Genomic DNA, 23,920 nt, shown 5'->3' on the forward strand with positions numbered 1-23,920 from the left:
GAAATTGTACCAGCATACTTCTGTGCAGAGAAGGATGCTACTAGAAAATCAACTGCGGTCATACCAAATGCAGAAGGGAGAACAGATCAACACCTTCCTCAGTCGATTGAAGGAGATTCGTGATCAGCTGACTTCCATAAGGGCCACGTCGGATTAAGAATTGATGGTGAGAACAACCCTGAATGAAGTATCTAAAGACTGGGAGGTGTTTGTCTAGAGCATATTGGGCAAGGCGACCCTTCCAGATTGGGAGGAAATGTGGGCGGCTCTTCGCCAAGAAGAGATCAGAAGGCTAAGCAAGGTGGGAAGCAGTGGCAAGGGGATCAGAATCAAGAAGGAGGAAGAGGAGGATGTTGCCCTAGCATCTGAGGGAAAGCAGGAGAAACGGAAGAAGAAGGACCTCTCCAAGGTCAAATGCTTCAACTGTGGGGAACTAGGTCACTATGCGAGCCAGTGTCCGAGGAAGAAGAGCAAAGGAGAGGCTTTCGAGACCAAGGCTGCGCCAGCAAGGGCGGAGAAGGAAGTGGAGACAGATGATGACTGTGCCATGAGTGCTCACACGCCACTTGAGCAGAAGTGGGGAGACATCGAGTTGTAGTTAGACGGACTACAGGTGATGAGGGGCAGGATCCTTGAGGTACCCAACCTCTTGGATTATACCTGGCTACAGGAGCCCCGAAGAGTAGCAGGACTGGCGCATGTCGGTAGAGACGAATGCGGATGGAGTGACAAAGGCAGCTACAGTGCAGGAGTCCTAGGACAGCGTGAGGCAGCAGTTGCAAGATGCACAGAGTTGTTGCAGCAGCGCAGAGGTCAAAGAGAGAGCACTTGTAAGTGACAGAGGGAGCTTCAGCATTGGGAGTGTTTCTAGCCTGACAGAGATGTCAGAGTTGGGAGATCAATTACTTACTTCTCAGTAACTGAGTTATAGTGCAGCAGTTAGCAGTTGCAGTACCATGGGCAGCACAATGCAACATGATGAGAGGGGCTGCCATACAGATGCAGCAGTGGCAATGGCAGGGCCATGGGTAGCAATACATGATGCAGCAATGCTGAGGATGTTGGGCAGCAGGCCTAGCATCAGCAACGGGACCGATGTCGGATGATCAGGGTGATGCTCAGTGAGGAGTATTACTAGAGCACAGTGCTCGTTAAGAGGGAGCGTTGATTTGGGGTAGCATCGGATGTGCTCTAGCCACGAAAATTGGTGGAGAGGCCAGAGCACAAGAGATCTCCAATACCCAGAAATGGTTTGGGCAGATTCTAAATAGTTTGGGAGATATTAAAATAATTAATATTTTTAATGGAGTCCCTAAGTATAAACTTAGGGAAAATAAAATATTAATGTGAATTAATATAAAACTGTGTTAGGCCCACGGGGCTTTGGATTGATGGTGAATGGGTGTACTGTTAAGGCACTCCTTGTGATAGGTCACCGGTTCAAATCCCCCGTGGGTACTTAGGTTAGTCTTAACTAGAAAAAAAAAAATATAAAACTGTGTTAGAAGGGTCCAAAAGTCATGGATCAAGCCAAAGTTAATCTTAGTCATTGATTAGGGACTTAATCTCGGTTGTTGATTTGTCAACGAGAAAAGTATAAAAGGAGGCTTGAGGGTCACTTGGAGAACACACCGAGTTGATCAAGATTTCGATTTTTTGGGGCAGGGTTTGCTAAGGAAGTCGAAAGAGTGATCAAAGTTGCAGCTGAGGGGCAGTGAATACAAAAGCAGAGAGGCAGAGATAGTACTAGGAGGATCAGCGCAGAAGCCGGGAGAGAGGGACGCAGAGCCAGCCAGAGGTTCACGCAGAGCCAGCCAGGGCTCATGCAGAGGCAGCCAGGAGCTGCGCAGTGCCTCAGAGAGCCAGCGTGGGTGACGCAGAGGCTCTAAGGGTTGACGCAGGGCGAGCTAGGATGGCGTTGGGCAGACGCAGGGCGAGCTAGGATGACGTTGGGCACACGCTGGGCCAGAAAGGGCTCACACGGTCCCTAGAGGCTGACGCTAGGGTTTTCGTGGGGAAGATTGGAGCTGGGAGTTGTCGGAGTGTTTATCCAGGGTTTCAGCCGGAACATCTGTCTCCGATTAAGAGGTACTACTGCCGAGATTATTCTCTGTTGGGTGAGCCAGTTTTGGCACCCAGATTGTATTCTGAAACTACTTAATAATTAAAACCCTCAAATGGTTGCACCAGTTTCCCAACACTGAGTTTTTCTAGGGACATTGGTCCAAAAACAACGATGTCACTTATGTGCTTGTTTTATTTCCTTCAGTTGATGATCTGTAATGTGTTGACCATGTACTTATATTTATTTTTAGTATTTACATGGTAAATAACTTGTTAATTAATCAGAACAAGTAGGCAAAAATAAATCAGAAAAGCACATGAAGGGTTTCTAACAGTTAGGCTTAGAAATTCCAACACGGCAGCATGTCGTTGTTACAAGAACTCGTATCAGAAATCATAGTTAGGAATCCATATAGTTATTATTTGGATTATATTGCTTGGAATTTATGCTAATTGTGGGAGACAGGACACTCTTTTATGGTATTATTATACTGTGGACTATATGGTATTATTATATTGTGGTCTATGAACTAAATTCATATGGTTTTGTTCATTATGTCTTATTGTTAAGGGGTTTTGATTCAATCTGTCGCTTAACCGAAGGTTTTAATTACATTGAATTATTGCAAAGATTATTTTAATTGCAGGGGAAAGCTTTTTGTGGAAACGTTGGCATCCTTGTATTAAAAAAAAAAAAAAAAAAAGTTGCCCGAGGATACTACAAGTATTGGGGAATTTTTTCGATTTGGTTTTAATGGTGTATTTTTCTCTAGTCCTTCAAAGACACAATGCGGATTATTTTGCTTTCCGGGGCATATTTTGTGGGGGATTTGTCTCCTGTTTATGTTTACACATGATTTTCCTTTGCCTTGGTATCATGTAGGCTGCAAAACAATTGGCCTCGGCCTAATTGTTGTTTATAGTCTCCCCTCCCTGCCACAAGCACTTGTCCCTTGTACCATTGTCGCTTCTCGCTTCCCTCTCCTGTTTAAAGCACCCATTGACCACGAGGGTTCACAACAGTTGCGAGTGGATTTAGTTCTCTCTATGGTGTTGTTTTTAACTTCCTTTGACTTTATGGATAGAGGAGTCCTCGAATGGGGTGGATTTTATCCATTTCAGTGCATTGTCGGTTTTGTGATGATATAGTCCTTTGTCCAAGTACCTCACATCCGCTCTGTGAATTTCGTTTCATGTTTGGTTAAAATCCCTCAGGGTAGTCTTGGGGTTCATCTACATTGTCCTCTTGTTGCACTTCTCCAAGCAACTATGCCACCTCGAAATAGAATGGCAATTTGTAGTGGAGGCTCCAGCAGTAGGTCTATCTCTCAGTCCAAGCATTTGTTCGGATGGAACTCCATGGCAACTTTGTTTGACTCAATCCCCCCGAAAGTTAGAAAGGAGATTCGACAACTTGAATCTAGGGAATTTGGGGACAAAGATTACTTTTCAGACTCCAAAGTGGGTAATCAGGAGTTCAAATGGATTCCATACCCTGACAAATTTCGAAAGAGGAAATTGCACTTCCTACATTCTGTTGCAAGTTACCAGCGATTGGACTCCCTATTATGTTTGGTCATCCAGGAAAAACAAGTGGACCACTACAGAATATTTGCAAGTCAGGAAGACTTGAAATGCCTACGTAGAAGCATTCGGTACTGCTTGGATGATATTATATTATGTCTACAAAGGGTGGAGAAGTACGTTGTGTCAGATTCGGACTCTAACTCAGAAAACATTTCTGAGATTCCAACAGTGATCAATGCTCCACTGGTCACCATTGCACCATGTTGAGAAATCCACAAGAAGACAGTTAAACGATTTCTATTATTATGACATTATCTTGTGATGTTTTTCATTATTATTATTTGTTCTTTTGAATTATCTTTTCTTATCATCAATACTAATTCCAAGCAACAAATAAAAGAGAACACAAGATGTAGGGCACGCTGCGAGGGCAAAACCCCACTCTAGGGCAAAACCCAGTGAAAATTCTTCCTTCAGTAGATTCAAGATGAGACGACCAAGACCCTTACAACTTAGACTCGAGACTACCTCCATAAATTCATCCTCCTTTCATTGTGTTTGCATACCAAGATCCATGTCATTGTGTTAGCACCGAATTCTTGTCACTGAGTTTGCATCGAATACTTGCCACTGAGTTTGCACTGAGACATCATCATTGCAATACCATCGAGACCGAGATCTTACCACTGTAATAGTACTGAGACCTCATCATAGTTATAACACAGATATTTGCATATAACCATAGAGATACATCGAAGATCTCAAAACACATCATCTACAAAGAAGTTTAGGCACCGCAATGCCATGGACTAGATTCCTGACCAAGGCAATCTATCCATTGGTCTCTCAACAATTTAGGCACCGCAATGCCACAGACTAGATTCCTGACCAAGGCAATCTATCCAGGTGGGACTAAGATGGACTCAAGCTTTCAACCTCTCTAGGTACCATCAGGCTTACTTGCTAACCATCAACCCAGGGATCTACGTGTGTATCCGAGGTCAGAGCTCTATGACCAACACCACCCTTCCAACTTCGGTACCTAGACATCAACACAAAGTGTCGGCCAGATGTCCTCCCAGGCAATGCTTCACTCACAAAGCCTCAACACTCCTTGATCCAACAGATCAAGGACAACAAATCTCTCCCGATCAAACTGATCGGTAACCAGCATGCTATCAAAACCTTTGAGAGATTTACCTGTACAAACACAACCCCAATCAATAATATACTTTCACATATTCATAAATAAACACAAACCTTCGAGGCTGTTCTAATGTTGCTTCTCAACACGGTAGGACTATCAACCGAATCTTTGATAGAAGATATTTTCCTTTTCTTCTTCACATGCAGCAACATATCCTTCAAAATTCATTCTTCAATCAAAAATATGCTCTCAAGGAGATTTCCTCTATTCAGTCTCCATCTTAATCCAGCTCTTCGACATTGGAGAATCTTTCATGGCTTTCAACCATCTCATCAGAGTTATCATCATTATTCACATCATGCTTATCACATCTACTTTATTTTACGAACATCTTTACCATCTTGAAGATTATATGTACCTGCAAAACTTAGATAGCAAGCACAACCAAATCTATAGAAGCATGAAGTTGGCCATATCATAATCACGGAAGCATTTCAACTTTATATATCAAATACCCAAAAAGGCATATACTCTTCAACATTTTGCTAGGGACTTTGTCCTAAACCCTAGACTACTTCATCAAGGCTTATATAACAACTTTCATTACATCTAGGGTTTCAATGTTTCTACCAATGGTATGACATACCCTACTACAACATATAGCAAACCCTAGAAACAATTCAAACAAAAATAGATCTACAAGGTATATAACAATTTTCAGAATTTGTATATTAGACTTCCTACTATGGCTTCATACAAACCCTAGATTTACTTATTTCAACAATCGCTATATAGATTCATAGATTCTAGATTGTTATATCACACATAATAGAAAATTTAGCTATTACTAGGGTTTAGCTACAAAACCCTAGATTTCCCAAACAGCATCATCCTACAATATAAAACTCAGACAAGGGCTTATATTAAACCCTAAGACTTGTGACCATCAATAATTAGGTCAACACACATATCTAGGAATTCATTATCATGCATAAGCATATCATATGTCAGACAATATTGATATATTAGACATATATCGACCTAGACCAAGCTAGGGTTTCAACCAATGGACACATATATACCTAGGATTTCATTCATAGGATCTTATCATAACAAGGGTTTTGCTTATAGGCCCAACCAAACCCTAAAGATCTAGGGTTTCATAACATAGCAAAGCAAATCCTATTATACCAAAACTTCATAGGTTTGGGATTTCAGACAACACCATTTCAACCCTAACAAGTTAGGGTTTTTAAGATCATACTAAAACCCCAAACATGACATCATCAACAAAAACTTAAAATAGCATTTCCCAATAACCCTAAGCAGTTTTAGGATTTCAGACATTAACATTAGCATACCCTTAGGTTAGGGTTTTCCATAGAACCTGTCTAGGGTTCTATAAAAATCAATTAAGAATATGAGGAGGGTAGATTTATCAAGTGATGAATCACCCTAAACAAGAATCTTTATGATTCAAGACAGCTAGACATAACGATGTTAGTAATGTAATGCAAACTTCAAAACTAAGATGATTATACTTTTAAGAGAATCTTGTAAGGTGTATAGTTTAAGACATACCTAGAGATGTTCCTTGGCAAACCTTGTAAGGATTCCTTGAAGTGTAAGCTTTGTATTAAGCCATCATCTTTTATACCTGTAGTACATACTTACAAGCACAACATGTGATACCAAGGACATAATTTAGTTTCTCAAGTTAGATCTTCTACATAATCATGGAGGATGGAATCCTATGATAAGCTATTAATTCTTTCTATCAACAGGAGGACTTTTACTTGATAGCCAAGATTATTTGTAAACTCTAGAAAACAAGTATTAAGGTTCTAATATGAGGTTTTTTGTATGATATCTAGGGAGTACTATCTTTATCCTAGTCTAGGTATAAACAAGGATCATATGAACCATTTAAGACTAGATACTTTGAAAATTTATGAACATACATACCTTGAGTTTACACACCTTTAATTTCATTAGACTTGTTGCAAGTGAATTTTATTACATGACAAAACTTGATTTCCATGAGCTGGTACCTTGTGCTTCTCATAGGACAGACTTCGGGTTCCCTTCAAACTGAATGCTTCTTGTAGTCAGAGATACCTCAGATCATTGGTAGCTTTCCATAGGCAGTGATTTCGAAATCCTTTTCCTCAACGAGTTGTAGACCGAATGTACTACTTCACCTTCTATTAATAGTTGTTCCTCTATATTGAACTCTGATTTCACCGATCCTCATACTACTGCAAATTGATCTGAACTTGTCTTATCAAGATGCACCGAAATGTATCATTGTTATATCAGACTGCCTGCTGAGATTTGCGCCGATCTTAAACTGCACTTGTTTCTGAGATTATCACTGCCATTCTCCTCTTTGAAATTGACCGAACTTCTTTATTGTGACATATTAGAATCCATCATTGAGACATCCGAACCTTCTCCTTCTTCTTTAAGGTGTCTTGAACTAGCTCACTGTAATATTAGTTCCGTTAGCTCAGAAATGTCCATTTTGATTTTGACCTGTTCTTCAAGACTAGTGCAAACAGAACCTTTCGCTGAGGATCCTTCAAAGATGTATAAGTGGTCTTCAAACTGCCGTTTGACCTTGACCATAGCTCTGATACCATGTTGAGAAATCCACAAGATGGCAGTTCAACAATTTCCCTTATTATGACATTATCTTGTAATGTTTTTCATTAATATTATTTGTTCTTTTGAATTATCTTTTATTATCATCAAGACTAATGCCAACCAACAAATAAAAGAGAACACAAGATGTAGGCATGCTGCCAGGGCAAAACCCCATTCTAGGGGAAAACCCAGTCAAAATTCTTCCTTCAGTAGATTCAAGATGAGACGACCAAGACCCTTACAACTTAGACTCGAGACTACCTCCATCAAGTCATCCTCCTTTCACTGTGTTTACATACCAAGATCTATGTCACTGTGTTAGCACCAAATTCTTGTCACTGAGTTTGCATTGAATACTTGCCACTGAGTTTGCACTGAGACAGCATCACTGCAATACCACCGAGACCGAGATCTTACCTCTTTAATAGTACTGAGACCTCATCATAGTTATAACACCAAGACTTCATTTCTGTGGCGGCATCGAGACCTCCTTACTGTGATGACACTGAAACCTTCTCACTGTTGTGACATCGAACCCTTATCACTGTAGTTACACTGAGACAGATTGCATTGAGACTGCGTTAGGCACCGAGACCTTCTTACTTTGATGACACCAAAACCTTCTCACTGTTGTGGTACCGAACCCTTATCACTGTAGTTATACCGAGATCTATTGTTGACCCTTCTCACTGTTGTGGCACCAAGACTGTGTTATTGTAGTAGCACCGAAACTGTGGTAGCACTGAACCTTAATCCACATTTGATCTGAAATTACCTTACTATGATATCTGAACTTCATTTCAGAGATAATCCGAGCTTATTCTTCTATGTGGAATGCGAGGTACTTAGGCTGGTATATATAGTTGTTTCTTCTTGAAATAGGCCGACATGATTTCACTTGAACGAAGTCGACTTGATGATGATTTATTTGAAGCCGACAATAGGAGACTTGATGGAGGAGTCTTTGACCAATCAACAAATTGACTTTGACCCAAATAAACAATCCTAAAGCCTACAATGGAGGCTTGACCTATGACAATTGACCCAAGCATTAAACCCATGCTTTAACAAGTCAATTCAATAATAATAAAAATTCTTTTTGCTTTCTTTAGACAAATATATTACATCTTGACTTCAAGTACAATTATGAAGACCGAACCTAGTTACATTCTTCAACGCACCACCTCTTAACACTACTCCTCCAGCAAATAGATATCATCTATCTTCGGTAGTTATCTCCGACTAGAGGTATCAGCTTCATAGCAGCTTTTGTTTTTGACTTTTTTCAAGATTGTCAGTGCATTTATGGTCTGGTTCCTACTCTCCATGACATCTCTTCTATTATTTTGTTCTCTCTATATGGGTTTTGTTTTGTTTCCTTTTGTACTCAGAAGCTCGATCCTGGTATTGGACACAGTTAATGGAATTCCCTGAGTAATGTCTACTTTGGCAATGTTAAGGGATGGCATACATAGTTTTTTGGAGCAGAAATGTGCTCAGGGTTGTTACACATTCCTCTGGTTAAAAGCGTTTTGCACTTTCAGATGACGCCTGTCATATCCATGTATGGAATTCCCTGAGTAATGTCTACTTTGGCAATGTTAAGGGATGGCATACATAGTTTTTTGGAGCAGAAATGTGCTCAGGGTTGTTACACATTCCTCTGGTTAAAAGCGTTTTGCACTTTCAGATGACGCCTGTCATATCCATGTACTCTTTGTAAACATCTTTTGATTAATGAAAATTTTATACCAATTTACAAAAAGGAAAAATAAATGGATGGGCAAACATGTTCCAAGGAGTGGTACTTCAACATATCAATTACAAACCTTGAAAAGACTTCTAAATCGAGAACGTATTAGGATTAACTGATAGACCCCTGCTAATGTGGAGAAGATGCTGAATGATGCGATCTTCAATATTTAGTATTTACACCCTTCCCAGCTATTTGTTTAGCAAACCCAAAGCTTAAATTTTTCTCAGCTAACCTGTTACACGAGGAGATCTAAACTCACCATCTGATATTTTATATATCAAAGCCTTACAGACTAGTTTAAATCAATTTCACCCCTTGTTATATGAGAAGACCTAAAATACACCTTCAGAAGTTTTATATTTCAAGGCCTCGTGCTCTAGTTTGAATCACTTTCACCCACTACTAGTTATATGAGAAGACCGAAACTACATCTTCAGACATCGTATATATAAAAGCCTTGCCCTGGGATTGAAATTTAAACCTGGGACTTCTGAGGAGGTAGGCATCACCCCACTTAATCTAGGTGCATTTGGAAAACCGATTGACAAATTAAGCTATGCTAAGGTTAATGGGTTCTCTCTAACAAAACTAATATTCAGATACCAGTCATGGTTAACTTGGGTTATTTGCCCCCTCTAACCGGATACAGCTGCTTATTTGTCAAACTTCATTAAAAACATTTTGTATACAGGACATAGGAATCAATCACCACTTAACGCACAATGTGTCTAAACAATTTCAGATCATTTTTTATCTGAAAAAGCTAGATTAGATTAATACAGTAAAATTGATCACCCGATACCAGTCTCAGTTATAAAGTTATAAATATTATATATATTTTACTCTGTTGGCCATAGCAGAGATGCTTATTCATCAACCCTCTCTAATGGAACCAATTTTTCTCTCAAAACACATTATTGGAAGAGGCTTAACTAAAAGCTTGTAATTTGTAAACAATGAGTTTAAAACCAAGCAGAATGAAATTCAAGCTATAGCTCTCCTATATCAAACTCCTAAATGTATGCCCACTTCAAAGACCATTCCACATAGTGAGCTTAAAGCTTGCATTATTAAAAAAAAATCTACAGATACAGTCTATGCCAACGTATATTGTTTGCCATTATGGCAACTTCCAATGCAGTCGTTCAGCATCCTACCTAAATAAATAATTTACAGTTTTGATGTTTACTAAGTTATTTCCCCTTGTCCATCACTACATTAAAAACATCAAATTCAAATGTATGCTCGAGTCTGTACACTAAATACATTTGTGGGAATTGACCCTGGCCATCAGCTAAGGTTGTTTATTCCTGACCTGCATCTTTCAGAAAGTTTGAAGCATTTCTGGTTTACTCGAGATTAATGCGTATGGCAAACAAAAGTATGGTGCCTGCAAGCAGCACTCTCTCTCCCTCTCTCTTGAAGTTGCATTAAACATGGAAATGGGTACAAGCTTCTGATACAGAAATGCAGAAACGCAACACTTTAAAAAGATAAATATTACATAAAAGAGATTTCTTTTAAATAGCACATTATTTTCCAAATTTGATTGAAAAGATCAAGAAATTTAGCGTGTTGGGAATTATTTATACTTAATTCATCACTGTTTTCTTGTCATTATGCATTTGTGTGCTTCTTGCACGTCCCAAGTACCTTTTACATAAGAGATTTTGTGGGCAAAAACATGGGATGTTTGGGCCAAAACAAGTGGGAAATGTGGGGGCACGTTTTGGGGACCCATTTCCACTACCAAAATAAACCCCCCACCCCCCCCCCCCCCAACCCACTGGAGGTTTGTGGCCTGGAAATGGATGGAAGGGTGTTTCCAGCAACTTATACTTACACACACGCACCACACCACAAATGATTTAATGTAGCAATACATCTTCATTGAGGAATGTTTCATACGCCCTCAGAAAACAGTTTTTAGAGGGGTGGACCACAGTTCTCGCCATTAAATACATCAAGCAGTACTGGTGTAACCAAAGTTGTAACAAAATTGACTGATATTGTGTATAGTTAAAGTATTTTGTGTTTATCATATGCTAAATAGGCCAAGAATAAGGTTCAAATACGCCTTTTCAATCCTCTAAGTAAAAATGATCAAATCATCCAAATAAAGCCACAAGACAAAAAATGAAAATGATATTCAAATATGCTCCAAGGACAAGAAGATAAAGGCCACCTGAGAATTTGAATGGGAGGAATCTTTCTCTTGTCAACAAACTAACAGCTTCTAGCATTTCCTCTCGTCATTGCAGATGTAGAAAGGGAATATCATCTGACACCAAACTCTGTTGGATCAAATATAAATAGTATCAACGCATATTACCTTCACGCAAAACATCAATCATATTGTAAAGCCTTTTCTCTGCCTTCAATTGAACCTGCAACAAAAAAAAAAATGGAAAACACAATCACTCTGAGAAGCCCTCATCATTAACTGTTCAAACCTCAGAAGGTTTCTTAAAATGCTTCGTCAGAAGAAACCTCCCTAGAATATAATGAAAATTGGCTTTAAACACAAAGAAAACCTAAAAAATAAAGGATGCTCGATATAAAGGGCACATACCTTCCTTGCCAGAAAAATGACAGCATCAATAGTACCCTGGGCATATATTGACCTTCCACAGACATTATGTTGAAATTGAAAAGCAACTCTGCTCCAGTCCAACATAAACAGATTTATTGGTGCACAGAAAAGTTTATAATAGTACAGCATTTAATTTTCTAATATGAGATCATAGAAGTTAGGACAAAGCAAGGGTAGATTAAGAAAAGGAGGAATACAGAACATTACGTGTTATCAGGAGATGTGAGGCTATATGTGTGGAATGCATGACCTCCCAAATATTCTTCCGGAACTCCCATATTTTTAATTTGTTCAGTGGGGTCTCGAACCTTCTCTATCTGGAATTGGAAAATGCAATCTTCAATTGCCTTGGCCATTCTCCCAATAAATAGATTTAACATGGGATTCTTTCATATAAGCATAGAACATTATACGTACAATAATACAATAAAAAAATAGCATCTAAAAAGATATATAATCCTTTAGGCAAAGTACTGGACTTCCACAAACCATTGCCATCAGAGAGCACTAACAATTACCTGATCCAAATTGAAACTAACGCCGAGCCTTTGGAAACTTGAAACAATTGCTTTTGCTGTGCCCGATGTGTCTATCTTACTTGACTGATGAGATTCTCTGACCTGAAATGACAGACACACTTCATAAACCAATAATTACAAGTATACAGTAAATGTGTACCAGTAAACATGCAATAATCATTATCAACCCAGAGTTTACCAAGGAATTAATTTTTGGGAAGGAATCTGCAAGAGTGGAGTGTTAAAGTAAAGGATAACTGATAGCTAAGAGTGAATTCTATAATTAATCAATAAGTCGTGGCCTCATTAGAGACATGACTACTGCATTCCTTTGTTTATAACATCATTTCAACCTTAACCTATGAAGTAGGGGTACGCAAAACCAGAGGTGGGGTTCACGTACCCGTACACAATTCAAGCAACCAAGCACCGGAAACGGATCCGGGTTCTTCTCAAACGCACCCTTCCGAACCCGGTTCGGGTATGGAGAACCCAATACTCTGAAATTTAAAAATGGGTTCTTTCTTTGTGGCAGATACTTGGTACCCTGTAAAAGGGTGGGTGATTCCCCGACAACTGGTATGCAGAGGGCACGTTTACTTAGTCAGTCACAGCTGACGGATGAGCAGGAGCCTCTAGATGAGAGCGCCTCCCTAGAGAACCTGTTGACTGATGAGGGAATTTGTGAGGGAATTTTCTGTTTGGCCGGGAAGCATTTTTTTGGCACAGAAATAGAGGAAATCCGTATTGTTTGACCAGTGTTGACTGCAGAAGGATTTGACTGCAGCATTGACCAAGTTTTATTAAGTTTTTCAGAATTGTTTTGAGCTGATTCGGATAACTGTTGGAGGGTGAGTTGACTGGGTTTGACCAAGTTGTCATCATGATCAAATTTTGCGCTGTTGACCAGCGTTGACTTTTTGGTTAGGGCAATCTGTGGCTACTGTTTGACTGGACAGATTTCACTTTGATTGGGCAAATGAATATTACATATTGTACTCTTTCGCTCTGCTGAACTTTTGAAGAATAATAAGAAGAATTGATCAAAGGGTTTCCTCACATTGGGGTTTGTCCCTGGCTGGCGCCATATCTTGTGTCCTCTTGTCTTGGCTCGTCTTCTACTGTTATTGTTTATGTTCTATCTGCATTTTACTATCATGTTAATGTGATTGCTAATCTGGAAATTTATATTGGGCTAATAAGAAAATTGAAGTAAATTGCTCTTAAACATAGAACATACCATTGTTATCTAAAATTAACAAGAAGCCTTAAAATCTACATGTATTCATTTTGAAGAACTTGAAAGGGTTGGTGCCCTAGACATAGGTGTCTCATAAAACAAGGTTGGAGCCTTGGAAAAATTAGGTTTGAGCCTGTGTTGTTGAAAGGATTGGAGTCCTCTAATATCAAATTGGAGCTTGGTGAAGCATAAGGTTGGAGCCTTGAAGTGCAGGTTGAAGTCTAGTTGATTTGAAGATTGGTGTCTTCATCTAATGTTGGAGCCGTGATTTTTGTGTGCTTGTTTTATTGTAAAAGGAGGATTGTGTCCTCAACATATATTGATTAATAAAATTATTTACTTTTCCATTATTCATTTTGTCTCCTATTTAAGTGATCTTAACTAGTTAAAAATAACAATTGTAAAAGAAATATTGATTCACCCCCCACCTCTCAATATTTCCAATAGTACCAACTATTGTTACATGCTTATAATTGAAGAAGGATACACAAGGACCAAGCACAAGGAGATCATCAAAGAGAACTAAGAAGCATCAAAGACATCACACCATCAAGGAAAACAAAGAGCATCAAGGAGGAGTACCCATCACATCACAAGGATCACATCATCAACTTGTGTAAGTAGAAGAAGACCTCAAAGACCCTACCTCCATTCAAAGAAGAACTCTACACTTGAAGCATTCCTAGGAAGCTTACACATTCTACAATCATCAATCAAAGGAAGCAAAAAAAAACACTTCATCGTCACCAAAGGAACCAAAGTGATCTCCCTCAAATTGAAGAAAAGATTACATCTCAAACATCCTTGAAGAATATCATCAAGTCATCATCATCAAGAAGGCATCTAGTTGAAGATATCATCATCAAAGGAGGTATCTTCATTTGACAAGTAAGTACTTTATACTTTATGTCTCAATCTATAAACCAAATGACTTCTTTCTGCAAGGAGAACAATAAATTGGTTGGGACCTTGAACTACCTTGCATGGAAGAAGAGAATTGATTTAATTCTCATGGAGAATGAAGTTATTGAATATGTTAAGGGCTCTATCACTAGACCTTCTCAAGAGCAATCTCAAGCACTATCAAAATATATGAAAGGAGACGTAAGAGCTAAAAGAATCCTTATTGATTCAATCAAAGATTCTCTCATTCCTTATGTAGCAAAGTTGAAGACATCTCTTTATTTGTGACAAATTGGTGGAAATGTTTTCTATAAGCACTACAGAAGAAACTATATAGTTAAGAACCGACCTATACAAGATGAAGGTATCAAAGGAATTAGGGGTAATCTCATACCTTAGGAGGGTGTCTCAAATAAAAGACCTACTACAAGAGCTAGGTGAAGTAATGTTTGATTGAGAGATGACCACCATTGTGCTCAATGCACCACCAGATGAATGAGGCAACTTTGTATCAAGTATCTATGGAAAGAAGGAAACTACCCCATTCAACGATCTATGGTCATTATGCAAAATTGAAGAAACCAAATTGAAGGCAAAGAAACGATGTTGGATCAAATGAACAAACTCAAACATTTGCAACTATGGCAAGGAAGAAAGGGAAATTTGGAAAGTTTGAGCCTCGAAAGAAGTTTCAAAAGAAAATTGACATGTTCCAAGATTCAATGCTATGAATGTAATGAATATGGGAATTTCAAAAAAAATTGTCTTAAACTCAAGAAGGACAATAAGAAGAGAAAGGAAAGAAATGAAGCCCATGTCACCAAAGAAGTAAAAGAACCAGAAAAGAAAAAGACAAAGAAGGAAGAGGGAAAGACCTTTACTATGACTAAGATAACATCATATACTTGGTTCTTTTCAGTTTGTAGTAGATAGTAGTCACGATGAAAAGCATCACAGTATAGCATGCATTGTAGCCGAAATTGAAATAACATCATGGAAAGATAGCCCAAGTAGAAGTCTATATGGTTGAAGCAGTGATAGTACATGGTAGAAAGTAAGTAACTCATGGCATCTTCATTGAACGCATAGAAGGACAATCAAAGTAGCAGTTTATATAATTGAAGTAAGTCATCTAGCAAAGACAAAAGATAGATCATCATACATCATCATCATTAGGAAGAAGCATTTGCAAAATAAGGATCATCAATATCCTCCATTGGAATCTTTGTTAAAAGGTTCACCTCTCCTTAGACGAAGCAAGTGTCTCGCAAATAGTCAACATTCCACCTTGTGTGGGATTCGCTGGTTAGAAGTATGACGGTATGATGACAAAGAAATGCAGCATGTCAAATTGGTTGAAGCATTATCATCTTCAAGCAAGGAAAGGAAGTTGCCAAAGGAAGCCTAGATGACCACATGAAGGAAGAGGTATGTATATATTTGGTAATAGATAAATAAACTCATGTCATCACATAGTTGCAGATAGAATGATTAGAATGCTCTATCTCATGAGCATGATGAAAGAAGAAGAAACTCTTCCATTGGAATGATGCATAAAGTCATGTAGACGATGTGCCTTGAACTCTTCTATATATTGACAAGATGAAATGAACATAATATGACCTCATAAAGAAAAATGAGGTGGTTGGCAATCATGGTTCATATGATAAAGGAACTATGTATAAAAGATCCTGATGAAGCAATATGCCAAGAAAGGTGGAAGACGAGTTCGTGAAAGATGTATCTAGATTCTATAGTCATGTAAGATAAGTTAAATGATCAACATCTAATAACTAGAAGGATTAGCTATGACATCTCCGTGGAAAAAATATGAAGACCCTGATATGTATGTTAGAAAAGGAGAATCTTGGTAATATATGTCTTGGAGATGGATTCATACAATATGTGAAAGGATGTTGATGTTGCAAGAAGTTGATGTCATGACGAAAGGCCATCATAAAGAGGTAATGTTGATTTGATGTTCATTTTTTATTTTTGAGAAAAAATCTGGTTGGGTTGTAACAGGGCTAACGAAAGAGGGTTGTAGAAGTTCATCTACAACTGAGATTGGATGGAAGATCCTGAAAGAAACATGACTTGAAAGAGGTAGTTGTATGAGGATAGCCAGATGATGACAAGAAGGTCACTTCCCAATGAAGAAAATGATGACATGACCATTGGTTCAACACTATGTTTCGTTGAAGGGATGTGATGAAGAAGATGGTTGATGCCCTACAAAGGAGTAATGAAGAAGAAGGCTCCATGATGAAGAAGTTGAAGTTCATCCATGACATGATGATGCGGAAAGGAGCCCTACAAGCAGTTGACAATACCATGATCTCCATTGAAGAGCAGATAGTTGTTGTTGGTAACAAGTCCCTAGTTAAGAGGGAGCTTGGGTATATTCCTTTTATAGGAATGGGTAGATCTCCCAAGTTGAGAGGGAGAGATAGACACATCATTCTTGTCTTCATGTTGTGAAGAAAGAATGGAGGATCGGATAAGCATCTGAGATTGATTCTGATACTCTTTGAGGATGAGGTATGGCATCCAATAGGTAAGGGTAGTCGAAGAGAAAATTCCATAAATCCAAGATGGGGATGGTCTTATAAGGACATACCTTGTGAACATCCGGATGGGGTATGTGCCTTGAGAGACAATGGTGAAGGTATCTATTAGTCATTGTCTCCCCCGCATTGTTCTCTATTCTTATGAAGAGATAGAGTTGTTAGTCAAGACCTTGCTATATGACAATGTTGGTTGATACGATGAGATGCATAGATATAAGTTGATAAGATAGCTTATGAGATGACTTACCAATCCGACTCTTCTTATGTGAATTCTTCAATAGAAGAATGTCCAAGTACCTTGTACAGATTATGAGTAACTCCCTAATTAAGAGGGAGTGTTGAAACAGGTAACTAGGTTCGGTCTTCATAATTATGAAATGTACTCTTGATTCTTGTATATTGTAAAAAGAAAGAAAAATTATTATTATTATTATTATTTTGTAGCATGGGTTTCAAGCTCAAGGTCAATTTATTTATTGGTCAAGCACCCATTGAGTGCTTATAGGTTTTGTCATTGAGTCAAGAAGTCAATTAAGTCATTGTCATGTATGAAAGACTCCATTGGTCACTTTGGATCTTGCAAGAAAATTCATTTGAGTCATAAAATGTGTCAAAGTCCCTCCAAGACAAGTCGACCTAAGCAAAGGACAAGACGGCCTACAAGACAAGACAAGTTGGCCTCATGATGACAGTTCGAGCTCCTTGGAAGGTATATATAAGTGTCCTAGTGACCTCATTTGAAGATAATTCACTCAAAAGCAAAAGGAAGTTCAATCAAGGAAGAGAAGAGTTTGAATCTAAGAAGAAAGGAGTATCTTGGGCAAGCAAAGTTCACAAGGAGAAACCAAGCCAAAGAAGGATTGTTTTAGGGCTACTACCTCTCACACGTGCGAAGATTAGGGCAACATATTTGTTATGGCAAAATCGAATTGCAGACTCCTCAAAAGAAGTTGATGTGTGAAGTAGAAGACCAAGAAAAGAAGTCGAGTACCTTAGAAGAGAAGAGCTAGCCCAGCAAAGAAGAAAGAGTCTCTATTCTGCCCTAAAACAATCACACGTGCGAAATTGCAAAAAGTACAGGCAGGCCGAAAAGCACAGTTCTAAAGCAGTGACTAAAATATGAAGCAGAGGCCGAAAATATGAAGTATGAAGCTAGTTTGACTTGGGTTGACTTTGTGGAAGAGAAGCTCATTAAAGGAAAGGTTGACTTGGCCTTGGAGGGGTCTTTGACAAGGGTATTAAGTCTTGGAATTCATCATTTGAAGATTCTATAAGAAGAGAAGAAATCTTGTGGGTTTTCCTCTCAAGAGGAGAGGTTTTGGCCCTAGCTAGTAGCCTACATTTTGTGTTCTCTTGTCTCATTGATCTTCATTGTTTGGCAGTTGTTTGATGATTAAAGAACACTATAATAATCAAGATAAGAAGTTAACTACAAGTACATCAAGTTAAGTAAAAGAACATCACAAGCAGTGATCAAAGTAAGAGAAATCACCCTTATCTAGTTGCCCTTGATTTCTCAACATGAACAAGATTGCTAATGTAACTTAGCCTAAGTCTAAATTAAGAAAAAGCACATATTATTATGTTGGCTTATTGAGCTAAAAGAAACTTGAAAAAGTAAATAATTTACTTTAGTGATTATGTTTTAATCTTAGTCGTTGATCTCAAGTGAGGCAAGATCTAACCACATTTGTTAATCACTTTGAGATTAGGGTTACGGTTAAGGGTTTAGCTCAATGTAAAGTTATAAAAGCAAGGCTAAGGAGAAGAAAAAGACACACTACAACAACACAAGATTGAGATAGGCATCTTAGTGAGGAAGTGTGTTGGGTTCAAGGGAGTGCAAAGGGTTGGAAATCTAAATCTGCAGGGAAGATTGAGCATCGATCTAGGGCAAATCTGCTAGATCAGATCCAGGTTTATTTGTATTATGTATTTTCTCAGTGAGGCCATTATCCTAGAATAGGAGCCCACGTAAGTTTGGATCATTAATGAAAAATTGTTGGGCAAAATCTGTGTGTTATTTTATGAGATTGGTTATTTATTTTTTGCTTCAACTAACTAAGTTAAGAACCTAGCTATATAAGTTATTCAGTAGATCTGCTTTTTGCTAGGTTGATGATTTACCAAGTCCTAGGTTTAATGAAAATTTAACACTCCTTGTTCTCTATGAATAGTCTCATGAGTGTAACAAGATATGTATGATATATATATATATCTGTGTGTGTGTGTGATGAGTGTAACAACATATGTATGATTTTTGTGTGTGTGTGTATATATATATAGTGAGACTCATATCAATCAGGTTTGAGAGGAATGATTGTTATCCACCCCACTTAGGTTCAATTCCCGCAATTAACATGATGAGTTTTGTCGTAATGGCTTCAAACCTTGTTGTTGAATCTGAATAGTCTTTCAAAGGCATCACATGTATATTCCTCATATGGAAGTAAAAAGATATTTCTCATGGAAAAAAAGTATCTATATATATATATATATAGGGAATAATATATATATATATATATAGGGAATAATATATATGTATAGGGAATAATATATATATATATATAGATATGGTGACGCTCCTGGTTGAATCAATGATTTCCTTGATCCAAGAAATTTCTCCCGTGTCCTATAACATCAAATCAATACAATGGGCGACAAAATGAGTCCAATGTAAGGTTCAATACCTCTCCATAAGCAACCTACCAACAACAACAAAATTGGCAGCATTGTTCATAATGACTTGGACAACACACAATAGACATATCTACTAAATGAAGCCATCCAACAACTGACATAGTAACAACCTATGTTGCCAGGAAACGTGGGTGCGGGGACGGGGACGGGGACGGCATTTTTGGAAACAGGGTGCGTGGGTTCGTTGGGTAATATAATAATATTAAATTTTAATAATTATATTTTATAAATTTATAATTTATAATTAATAATATATATGAAATTTGAATTTGTATATTTTTTCAACTTTAAACAAGAAAACTTTAATGATAATCATTTAAACATGCACATCATTGAACATTCAACATTGACATTGAAATTTCAAAATTTATCACCAAAAAACTGTTCTTTTGAATCTTTTCTATGTAACCATGACACTATGACAGCTACGTGAGAGAGCTCAAGGCTACTACTAAAACTGAAAATTCAAAATACATACTAGGATAAATGCTAGACTCAACTATTTTGGTGAAACTTGGGACAGATTTTGTCACACACAGGCTTTAAAATAACCATGCAGCTTAGGTTCATTTGCAAGGATGCCTATCAATGAATCAGGTTGTGGTCGTACAGACCCTTCCTCCTACACAGCCAAGGAGTGTTAGCATTTCTGCGTCCTGCTCTAATTTCAAGACAGCTTCTCTCCTTATTGAAATTGCTCATTCTGGCTGGAGCTTGAACTTGTAACTTTGCTTTGAATGTTTAATCTCTCCCATATAAAAACACAATTTTTTCATAGGAGATTCTTCTCAACCTGATAGTGGTCTAGAATTTTCTTGATGTCTAATCATCCACCTGCCCCATGCATGGTGTGCCCTGTGGTAAAGCAATCCCAAAAACAGTGGCAGCCTTACCCTTCCACAAAACACGCTTATCAGTCTTTGTTTCCCAATAAAATGCACAGCAGCCATCTAATGGCTTGAGGGATAGTTTGTCTTTGAGTGCAAAGCTCTGCCTGAATATTAATTATCTAAACATAAAACATCTTCGCAGTTTTTAAAGATTACTTGGTGTACAAGTTTGTAGAGACCATATATGATTTAGGCATATTTTCCTAGTTTTAATCTTAACATGATGTTATCAGAATGTTGTGAGAAATTGGCAGATTTTGATACTTAATTTAGCCATTGTCCAAAATAGCCCTTCGCCATTTAACAGCATCAGCTGATTACAGCTTATGGCTGGTCTCAATCCTACTTTCTATTTGACCGAAAATGTCTGAACTTGTATGTGTGCATTTATAGTTTATAATTTGATGGTTATTTGGCTCGGGAATGAATGTTTCATTCCAAATTGATTTACAAGAATTCTTAAAAAACAAGACTTGTAAAAAACTTAAAAAACCGGGTGCGGGTACCCGTGCAACACAGGTTTTGATGGTAAGGACCGTGGAAGAATGTTTCATTCCAAATTGATTTACAAGAATTGATTTAGGGTTTTTTAGGTTTTGTTATAAGTTTTACCTTTGTTATAAGTTATTTTTTAAATTTCAATAAAAAAAAAATTATTTGAAAATTAAATTTTTAATATAGTTTTTTTTATGAAGAACCCAAAGAACCCAACCCGAAGAACCCGAAGAACCCAAGAACCCAAGCACCCGAAGAACCCAAGAACCCGTTAAAGGAAAAGAACCCAAATTTTTTTTTGAAGAACCCGGTTCTTCATGGAAGAACCCAGTTCTTCTGGGTTCGTCTAGGAAGAACCCGTACCCGAATCCGGTACTTGGGTGCGGGAACCTGGGACGGGTTCGAGAACCCCACCCCCGGGTGCGGGTACCCGTGCAACACAGGTAACAACGCATCTTTAACATACACAAATGCATCAACACATTTGATATATATTGTCCCCTTAGGACAGTTTACCAAGAAAATAAAAAATGACCTACCTTTCTCATCTGTCCATCCATCTAACATAATGGTACACCTGTAATTTCCCATGATTCCCAAAGCTTAGCCAATCTCTTAGTGTAATCAATCTTTTCCCCTTGAACGAGAGGCCTTCTAAAGTCATCATAGGAAGGGTCTTGTGCCCCAAGCACATAATAGCAACAATTTCAAACATGGAATGGTAGAATGGGTTGTTCTTGGCAATGTTGAAAGGGAATGTCACTCCATAGAAAATGTTTGGCCACAATCTTGTCAATTGCCTCCTCCTCCTTTGGTTTCAGTATCAATTGAATATAAGGTTGTACCCCATGAACTAACTATTATAACCCTATTTGACACCCTTGAATTCGAGGAGAAACCTACCTAAGTTAGCAGGTCGTGATACCCTACTTCTAACCTTGGGAAGGCAATATTTGAATGTCAAAAGCTCCATCACTCCAAACGACCTTGCATAAGGTAATGCATCGTTTAGTTGCAACTTACAATAAGCGATGAACATGTCACCATCGCTCCAGAGGCACTAGGACAGAGTGATGGAAGTCCCTAGCTTCTAGAATTGCTCAATTCCAAGAAGATCTATTTGACTTAAATTTGAATCGAGATGCCTTATCATATGATCTGAGAATTTGTGCATAAGACAAACTTCTTTAGGACCTAGGTGTGCATATTCATCTTCCCATTTCCTTAACAAGCCTACATAAGGAGGCCATTCCTAAAGGAAGAACATATAGAGAGCAAAGTCATAAGGGAATTTTGATGAAAGTCTCAAGGAGACTCCTTGTATGTTATAGGAAGCCTTACTACAAGGTAATTCAATACACTTCAGTCACGAAGAAGCAAGGTAGCGAAGTAGCCGCAGCGTATGAGGAAGTTTGTCCCCTCATCGAGCCTGCACCTCATCTCGGCATCCAGATCTGGGTTAGCATATTGCATTTCATGTTTGCGTGAAGGGTTTGAAGGGCAATCCTGACCTCAATAGGAAGGAGGAGACTGCGGATGACAGTGCGAGGGTACCGTAAGGCTAGAAGAGCCCTAACTCCATCCACATATGCATATACGCTCTAAAATCTAAGGCATCCTCCTTCATTGTGGTGACAGTCAACCGGATCATCTTGTGGAAGCCTTGTACATCAGCTATATTCATAACTGTGACAACGTATAATAATTATATATATGGAGCAAGAGTAGATCGAGGCTAGGAGAGCCTATCCGAACTGTTTGGTGCAGACTGATATAATTCTTCAATTGCATAACTGAACAGTGTTATTGGGTACATATTCTGAGGTATTGTCATTTGATGTTGAAGGCATTTCAAGGTCAAGTTTGGGTCATGTAATTTCTCAATAAAGATTCTATAAGAAAGAGTTCAAGGGTTTTCCTCTCAAGTTTTGGAGAGGTTTTTGCCTTGGCATGGTGCCAATATTTTGTGTACTTGTGCATGATTGATTTTCTTGTTTTGATAGTTGGTTGATGATAATGATACATAGTAATAATATCGATCAAATCTGAAGAAAATAATATCTCAAGCAGTTATCTAAGAAAGAGAAATATAACAATTGCATTGCCCTTAAATTTCTCAACATGGTATCAGAGCGAGGGTTCAACAAAGGGCGTAAAGAAGATCAGCTCCCTCATGCAGCAATTAGCAAGTATGGGTTAGCGCAAAAAGGCAGAAGGAAGATCTCGGTTGACATAGATCTCAGAAGGCCTTAACAAATGCGGTAATTATCACAGTGATAATTCTCTCCTCATCGGTGGTACTCATTTCCGTGAAAGGGGTCAGAGTCAGTATTCCTGTGGCAAAGAGGATCTATGAGATCCTACAGTAGGGCTAAATATCTCGGCATACCCGAAGGAGAATATATATTTGATGACACAGTGATCTCACACGAATAGATCTCGGATGGACGAAGAGGACTGTGTATCTATTGCAGTCTCGGCTTCATGAAGATCATGTTTGATCTCGGCATACTTATATATATGTATATTACATCCTCGGCATTCTCTCCAAGCATAACTTCAGTCTCGGCATATCATTGATGGAGTGGATCTAGGTGATATTCCTGTAGCAGTCTCGGCATGATGAACAGCAGTGAAGTAGGGCTACATTCTTAGCATTTCTATATAGATGATCTTTTCATATACCATCTCGGCATTCAGATCTGTAATGATATTAACGTTCAAGTTAGATGCAGCATATGATATCTCTGTTGCATACTTGATGATCACTGTATCATTGAATATAACCTCAGTCTTGATGAAAAGACGCAGAAACAACTAGTGACAAAGATGATCAGTCTCAGAATTATAACAGTATTAGAAGCAACAATA

The 23,920-nt window shown here is 38.3% G+C and overlaps 1 protein-coding gene across 1 annotated transcript in view; it reads right to left on the bottom strand.

Annotated features, from left to right (window-relative positions):
• Nucleotides 1-11,004: 11,004 nt before the first annotated feature.
• LOC149189333 (putative 4-hydroxy-tetrahydrodipicolinate reductase 1, chloroplastic) overlaps nt 11,005-23,920 on the bottom strand; it is a 97,084-nt gene continuing 84,168 nt past the window's right edge. Inside the window, exons 5-8 of the mRNA XM_089411797.1 lie at nt 12,252-12,353; nt 11,941-12,050; nt 11,713-11,800; nt 11,005-11,527 (exon numbers count right to left, since the gene is read on the bottom strand). Coding sequence (XP_089267923.1) covers nt 11,459-11,527; nt 11,713-11,800; nt 11,941-12,050; nt 12,252-12,353 — 369 coding nt within the window. The 3' untranslated portion in view covers nt 11,005-11,458. The remainder of the gene's footprint in view (nt 11,528-11,712; nt 11,801-11,940; nt 12,051-12,251; nt 12,354-23,920) is intronic.

Source organism: Pinus tabuliformis, chromosome 3_1 (assembly GCF_031772625.1).
Source record: "Pinus tabuliformis cultivar Carrire ecotype Pingquan chromosome 3_1, CPIR1, whole genome shotgun sequence".
NCBI lineage: Eukaryota > Viridiplantae > Streptophyta > Pinopsida > Pinales > Pinaceae > Pinus > Pinus tabuliformis.